General features: G+C 43.8%; 1 protein-coding gene across 1 annotated transcript; it reads left to right on the forward strand.

Annotated features, from left to right (window-relative positions):
* Positions 1-8,374: 8,374 nt before the first annotated feature.
* On the forward strand, positions 8,375-9,815 carry LOC145002896 (uncharacterized). Its single transcript, XM_078962078.1, has 3 exons — positions 8,375-8,656; positions 8,858-8,987; positions 9,067-9,815. The coding sequence occupies exons 1-3, from the start codon at positions 8,375-8,377 to the stop codon at positions 9,813-9,815; spliced, it is 1,161 nt and encodes a 386-aa protein (XP_078818204.1).
* Positions 9,816-22,656: the final 12,841 nt, after the last annotated feature.

Here is a 22,656-nt window from a genome sequence, read left to right on the forward strand (position 1 = left end):
GTACAACCTCATGAATAAGGGAAATAAGGCTAAAAGATGCATAAAATGGGTAGATCTATAGTTATCATGCAATATAACTCCAAAAAGACAGTAGATCTGGGCTCTACAACACCCCAACATTCAGATCCATAGATATTCCGACTTAATAGGACGTTCATGCAAGTGTAAGGCTTGGAACAAGCATCAACTAGCTCTTAGGAGAGCTCTAATGGAAGTTTAAAGCATATAACAAGATGGAACTCCGAAAATACCTCAATTAACTCTGATTTGGCCTTGGATCTTTGCACTACAACACTTCTCCTTGCTTCTTCCTTCTTCTCCTTCTTGACACCTTCACAAAATGGCACCAAAACACATATAAGCTCTTCAAGGGAGGTTTAGGGTTCTATAGCTGCGTTTTCAGGGTGAGGGAGGCGAGAATGGGGGCTATAAGGTGGTATAAATAGTGGGCAACCCGGGGATTTTAGGGTTTCACCCAGACAGATGGACTCGCCGAGTCAGGGATATGGACTCGCCGAGTCCCCGGCTCACGCGTGCCCTCAGGCGCGATCCTACTTGGCGAGTCAGGCTAGAACTCGCCGAGTCCCTCTTGAAAAACTTACTATAATTACCAATAAATCAACATACCGGGAACGGGTCGTTACAATTCTCCCCCACTTGTCTCAGACTTCGTCCTCGAAGTCTGCTACGGCTGGATCTGCAAATAACTCCGGGTAGTGCGCTCTCATTTCCTTTTCAGCCTCCCACATCCATTCAGACCCCTTCCGATGCTGCCACTGCACCTTTACTAGCTGAATTACCTTGTTCCTCAAGGTCTTGGTCTTCCGTTCCAGAATCGCGACCGACTTCTCGATATAATTTAGGCCGCCATCAACCTGAATGTCCTCTAAGGGAACGACTGCCGTCTCATCCACCAAACACTTCCTTAACTGCGACACGTGGAAGGTGTTGTGTATCTGACTAAGCTCCTCAGGGAGGTCTAACCGATAAGCAACCCGACCCACCCGGGCCAAAACCCTGAAAGGACCAATAAATCTGGGGCCCAATTTGCCCCTCTTCTGGAACCTAATGACACCTTTCCAAGGTGAGACTTTCAGAAGAACCATGTCACCCACCTGGAACTCCAAGTCCGAACGCCTCCTGTCGGCGTAGCTCTTCTGCCGACTCTGCGCAGTCTGCAGCCTACTACGGACCTGCTGGATCAACTCAGTCGTCTTGAGCACCACTTCGGTGCTCCCGATGACTCGCTGACCGACCTCGCCCCAACAAATCGGGGTCCTGCACTTCCTGCCATATAACATCTCAAAAGGAGGTCGATCAATGCTCGCATGATAACTGTTGTTATACGAGAATTCCGCTAACGGAAGATACGTATCCCAACTGCCCCCAAAATCTAAAACACATGCCCTAAGCATGTCCTCGATAGTCTGAATCGTCCTCTCGCTTTGCCCGTCAGTCTGAGGATGAAAAGCGGTGCTGAAATGGAGACGAGTACCCATCTCGTCGTGGAATCGCTTCCAGAATCTGGACGTGAAACGAACATCTCGGTCCGACACTACCGATACCGGCACTCCATGACGTGCCACAATCTCTCGCACATAGATATCGGCTAACTTTTCCGCCGATATACTCTCCTGAATCGGAATAAAATGGGCACTCTTCGTCAACCGATCCACCACTACCCATATCGAGTCCACCCCGTGTGCGGTCCTGGGGAGTTTGGTGACAAAATCCATGGTGATATCCTCCCATTTCCACACGGGAATGTCTAACGGCTGCATCTTGCCGTGAGGTCTCTGGTGCTCCGCCTTGACCTTCCGGCAGGTCAAACATCTCTCCACATACCAAGCGACATCTCGCTTCATGCAGGGCCACTAATAATCAGGTCGAAGATCTCGATACATCTTCGTCGCTCCTGGGTGGATAGAAAATCGAGACTTATGAGCCTCGTCCATCAATACTTGCCGTACCCCACCCCAGTACGGTACCCACACCCTACCATGAAGCGTCAACAAACCCCGACTGTCGTAATCAAATGAAGCTACTCGGCCCACTATCCTCTCACACTTCTGCCTCTCCTCCTTGAGACCCTCCATCTGAGCCTCCTTGATCTGCTCCAACAAGGGAGTGATCACTGTCATCCTCATACACAGATCTCTGATAGGGGCCGTCGACACCTTGCGGCTCAGGGCGTCGGCCACCACATTGGCCTTCCCTGGATGATAAAGGATCTCACAGTCATAGTCCTTCAGCACGTCTAACCATCTCCTCTGTCTCATGTTCAAACTCGGCTGATCCATAAGATATCGCAAACTCTTGTGATCCGTGTATATAGTACAGCGGACCCCATAAAGGTAATGTCTCCAAATCTTGAAGGCAAACACAACTGCCCCCAGATCCAAATCGTGGGTAGGATAATTAGCCTCGTGAGGCTTCAACTGTCTCAAGGCATAAGCTACCACATGGCCTCGCTGCATCAATACTGCTCCCATACCTGTGATCGATGCATCACAATAGACTACGAAATCCTCTACTCCTTCTGGCAAGGTAAGGATCGGAGCCTCGCACAATCTCTGCCTGAGAGTCTCGAACGCCACTTGCTGCTCAGGCCCCCAGCGAAAAACCACCGACTTCTTGGTTAGTCGGGTGAGCGGCACTGCTATCTTGGAGAAGTCCTGAATAAATCTCCGATAATACCCTGCCAACCCCAGGAAGCTCCGAATCTCAGATGGAGACCTTGGGACCTCCCACTGCATCACGGCCTCAATCTTGGCCGGATCTACCAAAATACCCTTCTGGTTGACGAGGTGACCAAGAAACTGCACCTCGCGCAACCAGAACTCACACTTGGAGAACTTTGCGAAAAGTCCCTCCCTCCTCAAAGTCTCCAACACCTCCCGCAGGTGCTCCTCGTGTTGCCCCTGTGTCTTGGAATACACCAAGATGTCATCTATAAACACTATCACCGACCGATCCAGCATCGGTCTGCACACGCGGTTCATGAGATCCTTGAACGCGGCTGGGGCATTGGTGAGCCCAAATGGCATCACCACGAACTCATAATGACCATACCGGGTCCTGAAAGCAGTCTTCTGTACATCCTCATCTCTAACCCTCATCTGATGATAACCGGAGCGTAGATCGATCTTGGAGAACCAAGACGCTCCCTGAAGCTGATCAAACAAGTCATCTATCCTCGGAATTGGGTAACGGTTCTTCACCGTTACTTTGTTCAACTCCCGATAATCAATGCACATACGATGCGACCCATCCTTCTTCCTCACAAATAAGATCGGCGCTCCCCAAGGCGAACTGCTTGGCCGAATGAAACCCTTGTCTAACAGCTCCTGAAGCTGTGTAGACAACTCCTGCATCTCAGGGGGAGCAAGTCGATACGGTGCTTTGGCTATCGGAGCCGCACTAGGAACTAGGTCGATCCTGAACTCAACCTGCCTCTCTGGAGGTATCCCCAGCAAATCCTCGGGAAACACATCCGGGTAGTCACGAACAATAGGAACATCATCAATCGTCGTCTTGTCCTTCTCCCGGGCATCCGAGACGTAAGCTACAAAACCGGCGCAACCCTGCTGAACATAGCGCCTCGCCCTTGCGGCAGAACAAAAGATCGGTCCTCGTTGGGGCCTCTCGCCCTGAATCACTATCTCTCCCCCACTGGGAGTGCGAACCCTCACTAGCTGAAGCTCACAATCAATCATCGCCCCATTGGGGCTCAGCCAATCCATGCCCACAATAACTTTATTCCCACGCAGGGGAATAAGAACCAGGTCCACTGAAAACTGCTCATCAAATATCTGAAGGGAACACCCTTTATGCACTCTGCCGACCCTCACGGTCCTATCATCTGCTATCTCAACCTCTAGTGGGCAATCCAGCTCCTCGGGAGCTCTGCTAAGTCTCTTGCTAAGCGCAAGCGATACAAATGATCGGGTAGCCCCCGAATCGAACAATACCAAAGCAGGGATGCCGTTCACCGAGAACGACCCTAAATAAAACATATCATCAAGTAATATACAAACGATATAATAACAAAAGATGAAGGAAAGATTCATACCCGTCACCACATCAGGAGTCGCTCGCGCCTCCTCTGCTGTCATCTGAAATGCCCTGCTCTTCGCCACTGGCGCATCAGCTCGGCCCTGCCGGCCATCCGTAATCCGCAAGGTGGCAGGGGCAGGTGCAACCACCTTCCCTGCTGCAGCTAAACTGGGACACTGGGACCTTTTGTGTCCCCTCGGATTGCACTGAAAGCAAATCAGATCTGATGCTGTAACCGTAGTAGCAGGGGTCGTACAATCCCTACTCAAATGCCCAGTCCGACCGCACTTGTAGCAACTGGAACTCCCTGCCTTGCACGCCCCCTCGTGCAATCTCCCACACTTGCCACACCGACCGTGGCTCTGCTGACCCCTAGACCTGTGATCTGAAACCTTGGGATTTTTGCCCATACTGCCTGAACCCGAAACCGCCTCCGGTTTCCTCTTCTTCTCCATCTCGAGATCAATCTCCCTCTCTCTAGCTCTGGCAATCATGTCGTCCAGCGTTTTACAACTGGACCGGCTCACAAACATGCGGATGTCACTCCGCAGCATCTCATGATAACGGGCCTTCTTCATCTCCTCATCGGCTGCATACTGAGGAACAAGAAGGGCCCTCTCCCTGAACTTGGCGGTGATCTCCGCCACTGTCTCTGTAGTCTGGGTAAGGTCCTGAAACTCCCTAGCTAACTGTTGCACCTCAATGACTGGTGCAAACTCCGCCCTGAACCTGGTAGAGAAATCAGCCCAGGTCATGGCATCCAATTCCGCATCATCCCCGATGGCATGTCCGACCTCCTCCCACCAATCCCGTGCCCTGTCCTTCAGAAGACAGGACGCCAATCTGACCTTGTCCCCCTCGGGACACCTGCTAGTGCGGAAAGCGTTGGCCACATCCGCTAACCATCTGGTACTCGCTATGGGGTCCCGCGCCCCATGATAGTCTGGAGCCCCGCATACCCTGAACTCCCTGAACGTAAGCGTGCGCGACCCCATCACGGCCGCCATCTCAGCACGGAAAGTACTCAGTCTCTCATCCAACAGCTCTAAAATACCCTCCTTGATCGAACTGAAGATCACAGGAGTCTGCTCCAGTATGATGCGGGTAACCTCAGAAGAAAGGAACTCTCTAGTCTGTTCATCCATCTGCCCGACCTCCGGGCCTGATCCCGATCCTGATCCCCCTCCGGCATCTGAGCTGCCGACTGCTGGTCTCGGACGCAAAACTACCATTCTGAAACATATCATGACAACATCAGAACACTGAAATATCTCAAGGGATCATGATACTACTACTAGCTTCCTGGTCTTGTCTTGGCCTTCCTTAATTCGAGTACGGATCCTCTGCTTTCAGTAGTATGGGCCCCTACTACCTTCCACATCTATCCGTACTTTCCTCAAGAACTGCCTTGACTCCACCAAGTCGCTTCTACTACTGCCATTCTCTGCAACTCTCATCCTAGGCTTGCCCTAGGGAAACTTCAAGCTCAGCGCGACTGGTCCTCAGCTGCTGTAGGTCTCCTCATAATGCCAGTTAGCCACCACCTAAACACCATCACATGTGATGAGGATCAGATAATCCTTCAAGTAAAAGATCTGTCCCTACAACGGTTGGACTCAAACAAGAGCTGCGCAGTAGAGCCAGTTCCAGCACTCTGGGATTATTCAAACCTGATCACATGTGGTGTGACGTGTTCACCTAATGGCTAACTCCCACTACTCAGAACCCCACTAAGCACGAAGCAAGCAACATTCGGACACGGGAAATAGACTCAGGCAAAACTATTCTTATAACAAGAAACTGCACTAGCATAGGATGCTAAGCTCATACTATCAGGCATAACCTAAACAGGCTATCCTACTGCTGTCTACTCAATTCTAGCATGCAATACTCATAAAGCTGTAACACATAAGCAGGCACATAAGGCATTCTCCTAGATCCTTAGCCCTATACTAGCATGCTGTTCTACTAAAACTGAAACTGAACAAATAACTTGTATGGGTAATTTGGGAGTACTTACTTGAGCTCGGCTGACCGCATGCACACACCTCTATCTTGTTAAAAACAATTCTTTCTTTCCAAGTGCTTTCAAAATTCTTTTTGTAAAACATTTTTATTAAAATCTTTTATTTCCCTTAGTTTGAGTTCAGATACACCCGGAAGTGTATCCGAATCCCTCAAACTAGGGCTCTGATACCAACTTGAAACGACCCAAAAATTTTCGTTTTTCCATATAATCAAAACCATAATATAAGTATCATAACATAAAACATACGCGATGTATCCCCAAAACATAATAAAATATTGTGCGGAAAACTGTATCATACTACATCAATCCAAAACATCAAGAGACGTCCCCAGGATAAAAGCTATGCTGTGGTGTGTGCGATGCTGTCACCCCGAGCTCTTCCCTTTGCTTGCGGAAGTACCTGAAACCAAACTGAAACTGTAATCACGAAGCTTAGTGAGCTCCCCCAAACTACCACATACCATACAATAACATATAAACACATATTGGGCCTTGCCCACTGCATCGGGCCGAAGCCCGGAAACTGCATCGGACCGAAGTCCGGAACTGATTGGGACCTTGTCCCTGCATCGAACCGAAGTCCGGAACTAACTGCATCGGACCGAAATCCGGAACTGACTGCATCGGACCGAAGTCCGGAACTGACTGGGACCTTGTCCCCTGCATCGGACCGAAGTCCGGAACTAACTGCATCGGACCGAAGTCCGGAACTGACTGGGACCTTGTCCCCTGCATCGGACCGAAGTCCGGAACTAACTGCATCGGACCGAAGTCCGGAACTGACTGACTGAACATGGCATAGCATAACACATCAACTAGCCTAACACAAATACGACATGCTACATCGGGCCGTGGCCCGGAACACATAATACTTAACACATGAAACATAGCACACAAATCCTGTTCGAGCCACGAAGGCATCGAACATACTAACTACTGCATCGGACCTAAATCCGGAAACTACTGCTAACTGAACGGGCCGGCATTGTGGCCTTAGACCCGTTCCTACTGGAAGGAAACTCACCTCGTAAGCTGGCTGCTGAGTGTGTGGCTCGGAAAGCTAACTGCGGCTGCTCCTGAATCTCCTCGGCTACAAGTCCATAAACACACTCAATCAAATACTAAACACTGCGCTTGGGGTAAAATGACTCTTTTACCCTCGGTCAAAGTCAACTCTCCTTTGGGCTGACTCGTCGAGTTGGGCCACCCAACTCGCCGAGTCCTACTCTCACTTTTCACTTTTACTCACTGCTACTCGTCGAGTCTGGCATCGACTCGACGAGTACCCTCTTGATCCAAGAACTCAGACAATCTTCATCCGACTCGCCGAGTCGTATGAACAGACTCGACGAGTTGTTCTTGATCCCAAGAAGATTGCCTTGGACTCGCCGAGTTGATGAACAACTCGCCGAGTCCCTCCATCACTGAGTTCACCCTCAACTCGCTGAGTCCACTCTCTAACTCACCTCGTCCACTCGACACTGATAAAACTGAAGAACTCAGGACTCGCGACCCAACTCGTCGAGTCGTTCTTCCGACTCACCGAGTTGCCGCCATGCAACTGATTTTTACTTGATTTTGTTTGAATCCAATGCATACAATTGATAGATCTGAGTCCAATAAGCTGATTTACCACGTAAAGTTTCCAATTTTACGTGTACAACCTCATGAATAAGGGAAATAAGGCTAAAAGATGCATAAAATGGGTAGATCTATGGTTATCATGCAATATAACTCCAAAAAGACAGTAGATCTGGGCTCTACAACACCCCAACATTCAGATCCATAGATATTCCGACTTAATAAGACGTTCATGCAAGTGTAAGGCTTGGAACAAGCATCAACTAGCTCTTAGGAGAGCTCTAATGGAAGTTTAAAGCATATAACAAGATGGAACTCCGAAAATACCTCAATTAACTCTGATTTGGCCTTGGATCTTTGCACTACAACACTTCTCCTTGCTTCTTCCTTCTTCTCCTTCTTCACACCTTCACAAAATGGCACCAAAACATATATAAGCTCTTCAAGGGAGGTTTAGGGTTCTATAGCTGTGTTTTCAGGGTGAGGGAGGCGAGAATGGGGGCTATAAGGTGGTATAAATAGTGGGCAACCAGGGGATTTTAGGGTTTCACCCAGACAGATGGACTCGCCGAGTCAGGGATATGGACTCGCCGAGTCCCCGGCTCACGCGTGCCCTCAGGCGCGATCCTACTCGGCGAATCAGGCTAGAACTCGCCGAGTCCCTCTTGAAAAACTTACTATAATTACCAATAAATCAACATACCGGGAATGGGTCGTTACAGTTTAGGTCCTTTGAAGAAAGGTCTTAAGGTAGGTTTGAGAGAATTTTTAGGCTTAGATGGAGCCTTCATGAAGGGACCTTTCCCAGGTTTCCCAGGTCAAATACTAAGTGCAGTTGGTGTTGATTCCAACAATGGAACCTACCCATTGGCATATGTTGTTGCTGAAAGTGAAAACACTTCAAGTTGGAAATGGTTTCTTCAGTGTCTTGCAGAAGATCTTGACTTGTATTCAAATTCCAACTTCACCTTTATCAGTGATATGCAGAAGGTACTATAGTTACATTTAATATTGCATACTAGTTTCATTACAAACTAATGCTAATTTCTTATTTTGTTTTGGTGACAACAAGGTCTTCTACCAGCCATAGAACAATTGTTCCCTAATGCAGAACACAGGTTCTGTATTAGACACATATACCAGAACATAAGGAAGTTATTTAAGACTACATAGTACAAGGAGTATTTTTAGAGGTGTGCTACAGCCACCACCATACCAGAGTTTGAAGCTGTAATGGTAGAGCTAAGGAATTATGACATAGAAGCATATCAATGGCTCTTGAAAATCCCTCCACATCATTGGGCTAGAAGTCATTTTTTAGGTATTTTCTCAATTTGTTGTCTTATTTTTTATTGTAGTATAGATATACACTAACTGTTGTTTTGTTAATGAACTATTAGGAAGGGCAATTTCAGACATGTTATTGAATAACCTTTGTGAAGTGTTCAATAGCAAACTTGTAAAAGGGAGAGACAAACCCATTATCAGTTGTTTGGAGTTCATCAGAGAGTACCTTATGAAGAGAGTATGCAATGTGATGAAGGTGTTAAACAAGTGTCAAGGTCCATTAACTCCAACTGGTACTAGGATTTTGGAAGCAAACACAACACTAGCTAGTAAGTATCATGCACGATGGAATGGGGGACAAAAGTATCAGGTTAAAGGTCCATGGAATGATAAACATGTGGTGGACATGGAGAAAAGGGTGTGTAGTTGTAGAAAGTGGGAGCTTACTGTAATTCCTTGCAAACATGCTATTGCAAGCCTAAATGAAATGGCAGACAACAATGAAAAGGTAGGAGAACTATACACCTATGTGCATAAGGTGTATTGGCTTGATACATGGAAAGAGATGTACTCCTTCAAGGTGGAGCCTATCAAAGGTAGAGCCATGTGGCCTAAGAGTGACTGCCCAACAACTCTTGTGCCTCCACCACACAACAAAGCTATAGGCAGGCCAAAAAAGAAAAGAAGGATTACAGCAGAGGAAAGGATTGAAATCCAGCAACGTAAGAGGCAAGCAAACAGTCAAAGTCAAAATGATAATGAAACTCAATCACTGAGCAGGAAGTTTTTGACTGTGACATGTAGTAAGTGTAAGCAAAAGGGTCACAATGTCAGGACCTGCAAGGCCAAAGATGGGAATTGATGTTTAAGTACTTTTTATGTTTGTCAAGACTTGTTAATGCACTTTAGTTGGCACTTTGTTGCCTTTTTTTGTTCCATTTTGATAATGTACTTTGATGCCCTTTTGATAATGTACTTTAATGCCCTTTGTTGGTAATGATTGTGTTTTGGCATTTATCTGTTATGGTCCCCTTTTGGTAATGTTGTTTGTTATTTGTTTATGTTGTACTGTCAAAGCATGAAGATGTTATGGCAATGTACTTAATGTATGCATATAAAACCATTACAATTGCATATTCAAACGTAGAGAAAAACCATTACACTTGCATATCATGTCAAGATCAAACCTTTATAATTTCATATTCATAAAAGGATAAAACCATTACACTTCCCATTGTCATAAAAGCATTACATATACAATGATCCAAAAGATAACACTTTTAAGTGGTTACTACCAACAAAAACATATATAAACCACAATTAAACCTTCTAGCACCAAAAGACAACATTTTTAAGTGGTTACTACCAACAAAAAAGTCCTAACCTCTAATTTTTATTTCCAAAACAGCACAAACAACAGAAACAAAACCCACGAGACAAGCAAACACATCTTCAGCTGGCCCACTTCAACCTCATACCTATTCATTGTTCTCAACAGTCCTGGTATGATAACAGTTGATCTTTGACACATAGGGGGATCGAACCACCCCAAAAATGCACATCTGGATCCCTACAAGAATACATTAAAGTAGAAGAGTTATTGCATAACTACCGAAATATCATAACCTAATATGAGTTTGCTTACCATTTTAGGGCATGCATAGAAACGACGACCAGGGTTTCGTGAAGTCCATGAGGTTCGCACAATAGCAACGTTCCCACAGAAGCAGAGCACCATTTTTGAATCTCATAGTAGTAGAAGTAGACGAGAGACGAAGAAGAAGAATCCTTTGAGAGACGAAGAAGAAGCCCTTTTTGTTGCTTCTCTGTAAATAAAAATGAAGAAGAAGAAGAGGATTGCGTATGAGTATGTATATAAAGGAGAAATATGATATTATTAAAAATAAGTACCTAAAATGACCAAAATGCCCTCACATGGAGGGCACGTGAAGGCACTAACGGCTCCAAACAAACGGTCAATAACGGAATGGACTAAAAACCCATGAAAACCTTGATTTTGGACCTTTGGTGCAAGCTGGAAACTATTTGGACCCCATCCAAAGGTTTTGGCAAACCACAAGGACCAAATTTGCAGTTTTGTCGTTTTAAAATCGTTGTCCACTGCAGACACTCCTTGGCATACGTTAGTCGTCTCTCGGACAAATATAGTTGATCAGGCTATATTCTTCCCAGTTCCGATTACATGTCCCAAGGCGTACCTGTACTACACAACTTATTTATAATACTTCTAGAGTTATTTGATATGAAACTGTTATTAGTATGAAATGAGTGCATGCTTACCTTAAAACTAAATAAATTTAATTTCAAAAGTATGACTTTTCTCAGAGTTTTTTTGCCCAGTTGAGTTTATAGTTGTATACCAAAAAGAAATGGTTTTGATATACTTAATTCCCTATAAACAAAGCTCTGATACCAATCTATCACACCCCCAAACCAGAACGGCGGAAACGTTCGGGGGCGGAGGACATCATATTCAGTATCATAACAGTTCATAGAAAGGAAAGTACACACCACCATACATATATAAAGGTTTTAAAAATGTTTACATAATTGTATTCATTACATGTTCAAAAGATAAATACATAAACATCTTTCAAAAAGAAGTAATTAACGCCAGCGCGTCAATCTCAAAAGTTGATTTCCAAACCTGCTTAGCGGTTCCCTGAGAATACAAGTTATTTCAAGACGGCGGAAACGTCCGGGGGCTGTCGTGACTCAATTGAATACCATGACATTGAATATATATGAAACATAACAACATTCGTCACCATTCATCAACATAGTACAACCAGTAGTGTTTACATATCATACATTGTTTAAACATTACATTCCCCAAAAAATTAAGTTGTTTAATTCATACAAAAATAAACCGCAACCGTCACTGGATATGATTTCCCTTGATTCACTGGCTCCCTGAGAATACAAGTATTTTGAAAAACGTCAACATATGAAATGTTGGTGAGTTCATAAGTAGTGTTTGAAATCGAATGTTTGTATTGTTTGATAAACCACCAGAAAATCCGATATTTTCTGAAAAGATAAGTTTTCGAAAATGTTTGTGAAGATCCATAGGTATGCTTGTTCGTTTCTATACTTGTAAAAAAATGTTCGTTTAAAATGTATGCATTTCAAATTTGTAAGTATTGAAAACCCTAGGAAAAACCCAATGTTCTCCTAGTTCCTTGAATTACGTGATGTTACATTGAAACCATGGCATAGCGTATAGTGTCAGTCCCGGGCGACGTTGGAAGGTTTTCGAGCAGGATTATTTACTACAAACCCGCGTTACACAAACGCCCAGTTTATAGTTATACTAATGACTCCGAAGGCGTCGTCAATACTAATCGCGTTATCCAATCGCCCTGACTAGGTGAAGTCCCACATCCGAAGAGAAAGAGGTCACGAAGACCCCGGTAACTCCATTAGCCGGTTGGGGATAAAATGTACGAGGGGTCCCAGACCCGCCTCGCATGAAATGTAGACCTTACTAGCAAGACCAAAGGACCCTTGGGGACCGGTGGTATACAAGCCATTGAAAGTCCATTTACGTTGTGTCGGATCGGTAAAACCCAACACTCCGTAAAAAAAAATGTCTTCGGGCCTTAAGATCAGGTCATTGGGCTAGCTAGGCTCAACGAACAAGATTTTACACTTGTGGGGCCCAAAGATGGTGCATAGACGTCTGTGCACACTCGCATGTGTATGTATAACCAAACGTTACTTGTATGAATTGTAGTGTCGTAGTGTTAGTAGTTGTAGATTTCTATTGGCTCGAGACCGAGCCAATTCGTTTAACAACGACTTTTGGTATTGTAATGTATTGTATTCCGTTGATAGTCGTGGTGCCATCATTTGATCAAATTGGGTATATTGAACTAGCCTTGAAATATTCCTGTTTTCAGCCCCTCATCATTTGTAAAATTTACATTTTCAACCCCTTATATTAAATACTTCCCGGTTTAGTCCTTAAACTATTTTTCTTGACATTTTAACACCAAAAATTATTGAAATTAATATTTTTCAACATATTTTTCATAAAAACAGTTTAAGTCCTTGAAAATGCAGTTTTTACGGTTTTAACCCCTTCTTTTCGCAATTTTTACAATTTTGGCCCAATTTGGAAAATTTTTGCAACTTTGGTCCTTTTTAAATTTAAAAAGCATTTTAAACCTTTGAAAAGGAGTTGGAACACTTATAGTCCACTGTTTTACAGAAAGTTACAGTTTTGGCCCTCCAAAACAGAAAAATTCGCATAATGGGCCTTATTGGGCCGAAAGTTACATTTTTAGCCCATTAAGCTTAAAATTTATGTTTTTAGTCCCCTAAATGAGTATATTTCCAGAAATTTATTTATGAAAACTGTTTTGGCACACTTCATCCATCAGAATCTGTGACATGTCGATTTGGGCCCTTATTTTTGCATTTTTCACATTTTAGACCCAAAATTTGTGTTTTTAACCCAAAGAAACTATTGCTAAACTACTTAGCCAATTTTTCTTGAAGCACTTTGTGTTTAGAAATATATTTGAAGTTAAAATCATGTAGCACAAGTTATATCTCGGTTTTGATGAGTTTTGAGGCTAGATCCAACATAAAAACACATAAAAGCATACATATAAGCATGGAAATCATACAAGGCATACAAACACATATAGATCTACACTTTCACTTGTATTCCCCCCCCAACAAAACTCATAAAAACAGAAAATAGGGGGTATGAAGCTCACCTTGGGGTGTTGATTCGGTTTTGCAAGGAAAATGGAAGGAAAAATGAAGTGTTTTTGGCCTTGGCTCCCTTTGATGAAGATCTCGAGTTTTGAGATGGTTCTAGGGTGCAAGATCACGATTTTTGCATAGATTAGGAAAGGGTTTTGATAACAAAAGAATTTAAACCATAGATCTATGCATAATCTTACCTTAGATGATGATTTACTTGCAAAATCCTCTTGGAAAGTCCCTAATTTTCGAGATTTTTGGAGAGGGGAGGAAGGAGAGTTCTTGAGTGATCTAGAGAGAATTTGAGATATTTTTGGTGTGTGTATGTGTGTATGGCCGAGAGTGAGAGAGAGAAGGGAAGAAGAGGTGATATTTGAGGTGATGTGCATGGAGAAATGAGATTAATGCATGGATATCCTATGGGTAAAGATGAGGTGTCATTTGCAAGTCCATTCTCTCTTGGATTTGGGCCTTGGGCCGAGAATGTGAAGGGAAAAAGGAAAATTTTGGGCTTTTGCCCCTAAGCCCACTATTAGAGGTAGTTTAGGGTATTTATTGGCCTTATAAAATAAAATTGTGATTTTTATGCTTTATTAAGCTAGGTTAGGTTAAATTATGGATCAAAACTTGTGTTTTATTTCATTCTAGGTTCTACCTAGCCCAAAATATTGCAATAAACGAATGTGGGTCCAATTAGAACCCAATTAGGGTCCTAAACCCATGATAGTCCAATTTGGAAATTCATTGGTCCATTTGGATCCAATAAGGAAGTCCTAGTCCTAAATGGACTTAACAAGAACTTCTAGGGTCTCCAATTGTTTGATGACTACTTATAGTACTTGTATCTTGTATTTGATTGAAGTTTTTGATTCACATGTACTTGAATGCATAGATTACATGGCTCAAAATTTATAGTTGTGACATCATCCCCCCGTTAGAGGGAATTTCGTCCCGAAATTCTGTTTGAAAGCTAGATTTGAGAAAACTAGAATAGGTGAGGGTACTTTTGCTTCATTTGATCTTCGCGTTCCCACGTGAATTCTGGCCCATGCTTTGCGTTCCACTGTACCTTCACGATCGGGATGCGACTCTGCTTAGTACGCTTCACCTCCCTGTCCATAATCTCGATTGGTTCTTCGACGAACAGGAGATTCTCATTGATTTCGATTTCGTCAAGAGGAATGACAAGGGTTTCATCTGATAGGCACTTTTTCAGATTAGAAACATGAAACACGGGGTGTACACCGTTTAGCTCTGCGGGTAGTTGTAGTCTGTATGCTACTGGACCTATTCGGGCGACGATTTCGAAAGGTCCAACGTATCGCGGGTTCAGCTTTCCCCGTTTTCCGAAACGTATAACCCCTTTCCAGGGTGAGACCTTCAACATTACTCGATCACCGACCTGGAATTCTAAGGGCTTTCGCCGTTTATCAGCGTAGCTCTTTTGCCGGTCACGCGATGCCTGTAATCGAACTTTGATCTGGACAATCTTTTCTGTGGTCTCGCGAATGATTTCCGGTCCCGTTAATGCCCTGTTTGACGCATGTGTTCTTGCTAGCTGGGTGTCACCTACTTCAGCCCAACATAACGGTGATCTACATTTACGCCCGTACAGTGCTTCGAAAGGGGCCACCTTAATGCTCGAATGATAACTATTGTTATATGAAAACTCGATCAACGGTAGGTGGGTATCCCAAGACTTTCCGAAGTCTATCACACATGCACGAAGCATGTCTTCAAGCGTCTGAATGGTTCGTTCGCTTTGACCGTCCGTTTGTGGGTGATACGCTGTGCTCATATCAAGATGAGTTCCCATTGCCTTGTGGAGCGACTGCCAAAAGCGTGACGTGAACCTACTGTCCCTATCCGAGATGATAGATTTTGGCACTCCATGAAGTCTTACAATCTCTCGTAGGTACAAACGCGTCAGCCTCTCCATCTTGTAGGACTCCTTGATGGGCAGGAAATGGGCAGATTTCGTCAGTCGGTCGATTATTACCCATATGGTGTCCAATCCGTCCGACGTCTTGGGCAGCTTGGTCACGAAGTCCATAGAAATCCCCTCCCATTTCCACTCAGGGATTGCCGGTTGCTGTAACAATCCGGAAGGTTTCTGGTATTCCACTTTTACTTTGGCACACGTAAGGCACTTACTAACATAAGTTGCGATTTCCGCCTTCATGTTAGGCCACCAATAGTGCTGCTTAATGTCCAAATACATCTTGTCCGAACCAGGATGAATGGAGTATCGTGTCTTGTGGGCTTCCTTCATAACGATCTCCCTGAATCCTCCGATCTTTGGAACCCAAATATGGTTCATGAAGTAGTATACCCCATTCTCTTTGACTTCCAGGTTCTTCTCCATTCCGCGTAATGCCTCGCTAGTTCTATTTTCCGTTTTCATAGCCTCTGCCTGGACTGATGCAATTTGAGCGGTCAGATGAGACTGAATGGTTATCGAGTGCGTTTTCGTACGGCGATTTGTGTACTCCTTCCGACTTAATGCGTCAGCTACCACGTTGGCCTTGCCTGGATGGTACTTGATCTCGCATTCGTAGTCGTTTAACAACTCCACCCATCTTCGTTGTCTCATGTTCAGCTCCTTCTGATTCAAGATGTGCTGGAGGCTTTTGTGGTCTGTGAAGATGGTGCACTTTGTACCGTACAGGTAGTGCCTCCAAATTTTTAGGGCGAAGACCACGGCTCCCAGTTCTAGGTCATGGGTTGTGTAATTCACTTCGTGCGTCTTTAGTTGACGGGACGCATATGCTATCACTCTTCCACGTTGCATGAGAACGCAACCTAAACCTTGATTTGACGCGTCATAGTAAACTACAAAATCTTCCGTTCCTTCGGGTAGAGATAGTACAGGAGCGCTACAAAGAGCTTGCTTCAAGGCTCGAAACGCAATCTCTTGGCGGTCTGTCCACTTGAATGGCACACTCTTTTGCGTAAGCAAGGTAAGTGGCTTGGCGATTTTAGAGAAGTTTTGGATGAATCTCCTATAGTAGCCTGCTAGGCCTAAGAACTGACGAATTTCTGTGGGCGTAGTCGGAGTTGCCCATCCTTCCACAGCTTTGACCTTAGAGGGATTCACATGAATTCCATCTTGGCTAACTACGTGACCGAGAAAATTCACGCTCCGTAGCCAAAACTCACACTTAGAGAGTTTGGCGTAAAGCCTTTCCGATCGCAGCGTCTCTAGGACTTGTCGGAGATGTTGGCCATGCTCCTCTTTGCTTCGAGAATAGACGAGGATGTCATCGATAAACACAATGACGAAGTTGTCCAAGAACGGTAGACAGATTCGGTTCATTAGGTCCATAAATGCGGCGGGTGCATTTGTTAGACCGAAGGGCATTACGACGAATTCATAATGTCCATAGCGGGTTCGGAAAGCGGTTTTAGGAATATCTTCTTCTCGGACCTTGAGTTGATGGTATCCGGACCGTAGATCTATTTTAGAAAAATAGCTAGCTCCTTGGAGCTGGTCGAATAGATCATCGATTCGTGGGAGTGGGTAGCGGTTTTTAACAGTGAGTTTATTCAACTCTCTGTAATCGATGCACATTCTGAAAGATCCGTCCTTCTTTTTGACAAAGAGCACCGGAGCTCCCCACGGCGAGTAGCTAGGTCGGATAAATCCCTTGTCCAGAAGCTCACTGAGTTGGCTGGACAATTCCTGCATTTCAGCAGGTGCCAATCGATATGGTGATTTAGCGAGGGGAGTTGCTCCTGGGACGAGGTCGATTCGGAACTCAACCTGTCTCTCTGGGGGTACTCCTGGAAGATCTTCAGGAAACACGTCCGGGAATTCACACGCTACCGGAATGTCTTGGATGTTAATTTCTTCTTTAGCCTTGTCCACTATGTGGGCCAAGAACGCTAAGTTGTTCTTTCGCAGATGTTTTTGTGCTTTGATGCACGAGATAAGACGAAGACTCGTGCTAGGTTTGTCTCCGTAAATTACTAGGGTTTCGTGATTCGGGAGACGAAGGCGAACGGCCTTCTCGTGGCACATAATCTCAGCATGGTGGGGGCTTAACCAATCCATGCCGATAATCACATCGAAACTCCTAATTGACACTGGCATCAGATCTATTCGTAAGACGTGTTGGTTAAGGGTTAGGGTACATCCGATGTAGATCTCCCTAGTGGATTCGGTTTTCCCATTGGCCATTTCCACCGTATAGGTTTCATTTAGCTTCTGGGGTTGTTGTTTTAATAAATGTTTAAACTTCTCGCTTACGAAACTTCGCTCCGCTCCGGTATCAAATAAGATGCATGCATAAGCGTGGTTTAGGAGGAACGTACCGGTCACAACTGCGGGGTCCTGAACTGCATCACTCTGACCCATAGTCAGCATTCTTCCTGCTCCTCTGTTTCCTGAGTTGTTGTTGTTGTTAGGGCAGTCTCGACGGAAATGTCCCGTCCTTCCACACCCGAAACAGGTGTGGCTAGGCCCTGCGTTGTTGCCGCCGGCATTGGTGTTGTTGGTATTGCGGTGGTTGTTGTTGTTGTTCTGGTTGTTTCCCTGACTTTGGTTCTGAGAAGGATAAGTCCTGCAGAACCTTGCAGTGTGTCCCCTTCGGTTGCAACTGGTGCAATGGAACTCCCTACATTCTCCTTGGTGATGGAAACCGCACTTGTTGCATTTAGTACAAGAAAATTTGCTCGTAGGAGCATACATAAGTAACGCTAATCCGACAGCATAACGGCTCCATGAGTAGTGTAGTCACTTAAACATAGAGCCGGAGTACATAACATAGTTCCTAATAACCTACTATGATAAATCTATTCCTAACCGCGTTGAGCTGCGTCAGGAGGTGGTGCCGAAGTCACATGCCGAAATGTTGCGCCAGTAACTGCGCCATCTCTGCCATGTCTCCAATAACCTCATCCCTCTCATGCTCTGTTCGCACCGCCCGAGCTTCCATAGCATACAGCTGTTGTCGCAGTGCGACGACCTCAGCTTCGAGGGAACGGTTCTCTCTTGGGGGGTTCACTGGTGGAGCGGGGTGATCGGGTTGTGCTACGTCCTCATATGGCGGGATGGGGTCCTGGTCCCCAGCCTGACCTTCCTCGTCGTCACTGTCGATTCCTCCAAACTCGTAGTCAGTGTCTACGTATTCATCGGGTCCGACATCGTGTGCTTCACCTGGATTCTCTCCTGGCTCATCCACAAGCATCCCGTGAGCTACTAAGGCCTGATGATACTGGATACCCTGCTGCTCCTCCTCCTCTAGCCACCCGTTGTTTCCCTGATTAGGGAAGTAGGGGTCTCCAGGGTGATGAAAACCAGCCATGCTGTCTGCGCGAGTACGTACATATGCTAACATTATCCTAGGATGCTATGACTATTGTACAGACTAAGCAAACATTCTCTTTTTGGGTGGTAAAGGGTATAGTTTTAGGTTCCCTGGCTATTCCGATCTCATCAAGACGTGTGTTAATTTTACCTTGGAGAGAATGTAGTTGATCAGACTACATTCACTCCTTGGTATCACTAAGAACAGTCCCGAATTAACCGAGATACCAGTATTATTGTGTTTGATTCGACGTTAGGTTCTTATCCCTAATGCAAGCAAGTGTGTTTTATTTACTTGTTTTGTTCAGAGTTATGTTAGTCCCTCTTTTTGGTTTATAGTTGCATATCAATGTATGGCTCGACATGCTAGTTCACTATAAACAAAGCTCTGATACCAACCTACCTGTCACACCCCCGAACCAGACGGCGGAAACGTCCGGGGGCTGTCGTGACTCAATTGAATACCATGACATTGAATATATATGAAACATAACAACATTCGTCACCATTCATCAACATAGTACAACCAGTAGCGTTTACATATCATACATTGTTTAAACATTACATTCCCCAAAAAATTAAGTTGTTTAATTCATACAAAAATAAACCGCAACCGTCACTGGATATGATTTCCCTTGATTCACTGGCTCCCTGAGAATACAAGTATTTTGAAAAACGTCAACATATGAAATGTTGGTGAGTTCATAAGTAGTGTTTGAAATCGAATGTTTGTATTGTTTGATAAACCACCAGAAAATCCGATATTTTATGAAAAGATAAGTTTTCGAAAATGTTTGTGAAGATCCATAGGTATGCTTGTTCGTTTCTATACTTGTAAAAAAATGTTCGTTTAAAATGTATGCATTTCAAATTTGTAAGTATTGAAAACCCTAGGAAAAACCCAACGTTCTCCTAGTTCCTTGAATTACGTGATGTTACATTGAAACCATGGCATAGCGTATAGTGTCAGTCCCGGGCGACGTTGGAAGGTTTTCGAGCAGGATTATTTACTACAAACCCGCGTTACACAAACGCCCAGTTTATAGTTATACTAATGACTCCGAAGGCGTCGTCAATACTAATCGCGTTATCCAATCGCCCTGACTAGGTGAAGTCCCACATCCGAAGAGAAAGAGGTCACGAAGACCCCGGTAACTCCATTAGCCGGTTGGGGATAAAATGTACGAGGGGTCCCAGACCCGCCTCGCATGAAATGTAGACCTTACTAGCAAGACCAAAGGACCCTTGGGGACCGGTGGTATACAAGCCATTGAAAGTCCATTTACGTTGTGTCGGATCGGTAAAACCCAACACTCCGTAAAAAAAAATGTCTTCGGGCCTTAAGATCAGGTCATTGGGCTAGCTAGGCTCAACGAACAAGATTTTACACTTGTGGGGCCCAAAGATGGTGCATAGACGTCTGTGCACACTCGCATGTGTATGTATAACCAAACGTTACTTGTATGAATTGTAGTGTCGTAGTGTTAGTAGTTGTAGATTTCTATTGGCTCGAGACCGAGCCAATTCGTTTAACAACGACTTTTGGTATTGTAATGTATTGTATTCCGTTGATAGTCGTGGTGCCATCATTTGATCAAATTGGGTATATTGAACTAGCCTTGAAATATTCCTGTTTTCAGCCCCTCATCATTTGTAAAATTTACATTTTCAACCCCTTATATTAAATACTTCCCGGTTTAGTCCTTAAACTATTTTTCTTGACATTTTAACACCAAAAATTATTGAAATTAATATTTTTCAACATATTTTTCATAAAAACAGTTTAAGTCCTTGAAAATGCAGTTTTTACGGTTTTAACCCCTTCTTTTCGCAATTTTTACAATTTTGGCCCAATTTGGAAAATTTTTGCAACTTTGGTCCTTTTTAAATTTAAAAAGCATTTTAAACCTTTGAAAAGGAGTTGGAACACTTATAGTCCACTGTTTTACAGAAAGTTACAGTTTTGGCCCTCCAAAACAGAAAAATTCGCATAATGGGCCTTATTGGGCCGAAAGTTACATTTTTAGCCCATTAAGCTTAAAATTTATGTTTTTAGTCCCCTAAATGAGTATATTTCCAGAAATTTATTTATGAAAACTGTTTTGGCACACTTCATCCATCAGAATCTGTGACATGTCGATTTGGGCCCTTATTTTTGCATTTTTCACATTTTAGACCCAAAATTTGTGTTTTTAACCCAAAGAAACTATTGCTAAACTACTTAGCCAATTTTTCTTGAAGCACTTTGTGTTTAGAAATATATTTGAAGTTAAAATCATGTAGCACAAGTTATATCTCGGTTTTGATGAGTTTTGAGGCTAGATCCAACATAAAAACACATAAAAGCATACATATAAGCATGGAAATCATACAAGGCATACAAACACATATAGATCTACACTTTCACTTGTATTCCCCCCCCCAACAAAACTCATAAAAACAGAAAATAGGGGGTATGAAGCTCACCTTGGGGTGTTGATTCGGTTTTGCAAGGAAAATGGAAGGAAAAATGAAATGTTTTTGGCCTTGGCTCCCTTTGATGAAGATCTCGAGTTTTGAGATGGTTCTAGGGTGCAAGATCACGATTTTTGCATAGATTAGGAAAGGGTTTTGATAACAAAAGAATTTAAACCATAGATCTATGCATAATCTTACCTTAGATGATGATTTACTTGCAAAATCCTCTTGGAAAGTCCCTAATTTTCGAGATTTTTGGAGAGGGGAGGAAGGAGAGTTCTTGAGTGATCTAGAGAGAATTTGAGATATTTTTGGTGTGTGTATGTGTGTATGGCCGAGAGTGAGAGAGAGAAGGGAAGAAGAGGTGATATTTGAGGTGATGTGCATGGAGAAATGAGATTAATGCATGGATATCCTATGGGTAAAGATGAGGTGTCATTTGCAAGTCCATTCTCTCTTGGATTTGGGCCTTGGGCCGAGAATGTGAAGGGAAAAAGGAAAATTTTGGGCTTTTGCCCCTAAGCCCACTATTAGAGGTAGTTTAGGGTATTTATTGGCCTTATAAAATAAAATTGTGATTTTTATGCTTTATTAAGCTAGGTTAGGTTAAATTATGGATCAAAACTTGTGTTTTATTTCATTCTAGGTTCTACCTAGCCCAAAATATTGCAATAAACGAATGTGGGTCCAATTAGAACCCAATTAGGGTCCTAAACCCATGATAGTCCAATTTGGAAATTCATTGGTCCATTTGGATCCAATAAGGAAGTCCTAGTCCTAAATGGATTTAACAAGAACTTCTAGGGTCTCCAATTGTTTGATGACTACTTATAGTACTTGTATCTTGTATTTGATTGAAGTTTTTGATTCACATGTACTTGAATGCATAGATTACATGGCTCAAAATTTATAGTTGTGACAAGTCTTCCATGCACTCCGTCTTCATCAAAAGAGATCACCGGGTACCTGTCTAACTTGGACCTGAGAATACAAGCGGTTTGAAAATCAGCATAAAGCTGGTGAGTTCATAAGCGGTTTTGTTTTATGAAAAATGTATCGGTTTCCTTTAGTTTCCGAAAAGGTTTGTTATCCAAGAAAATCCCATATTTTCTTATGTGAGATTGGTTTAGTTATCATTTGTTACCAATTCGATTTCGTGTTGTGTTTTACCCCAGGAAAATCCCATATTTTCCTAATTGTA

The sequence above is a fragment of the Lactuca saligna genome, chromosome 6 (genome assembly GCF_052625555.1).
Source record: "Lactuca saligna cultivar CGN05327 chromosome 6, ASM5262555v1, whole genome shotgun sequence".
NCBI classification, from domain to species: Eukaryota; Viridiplantae; Streptophyta; class Magnoliopsida; order Asterales; family Asteraceae; genus Lactuca; species Lactuca saligna.

Coding starts and splice junctions, on each gene's coding strand:
- LOC145002896 (XM_078962078.1), top strand. CDS start 8,375: ATGGGTCGTTACAGTTTAGGTCCTTTGAAGAAAGGTCTTAAGGTAGGT. Junction 8,657..8,857: donor TTATCAGTGATATGCAGAAG/GTACTATAGTTA, acceptor GAGTATTTTTAG/AGGTGTGCTACAGCCACCAC. Junction 8,988..9,066: donor GGCTAGAAGTCATTTTTTAG/GTATTTTCTCAA, acceptor ATGAACTATTAG/GAAGGGCAATTTCAGACATG.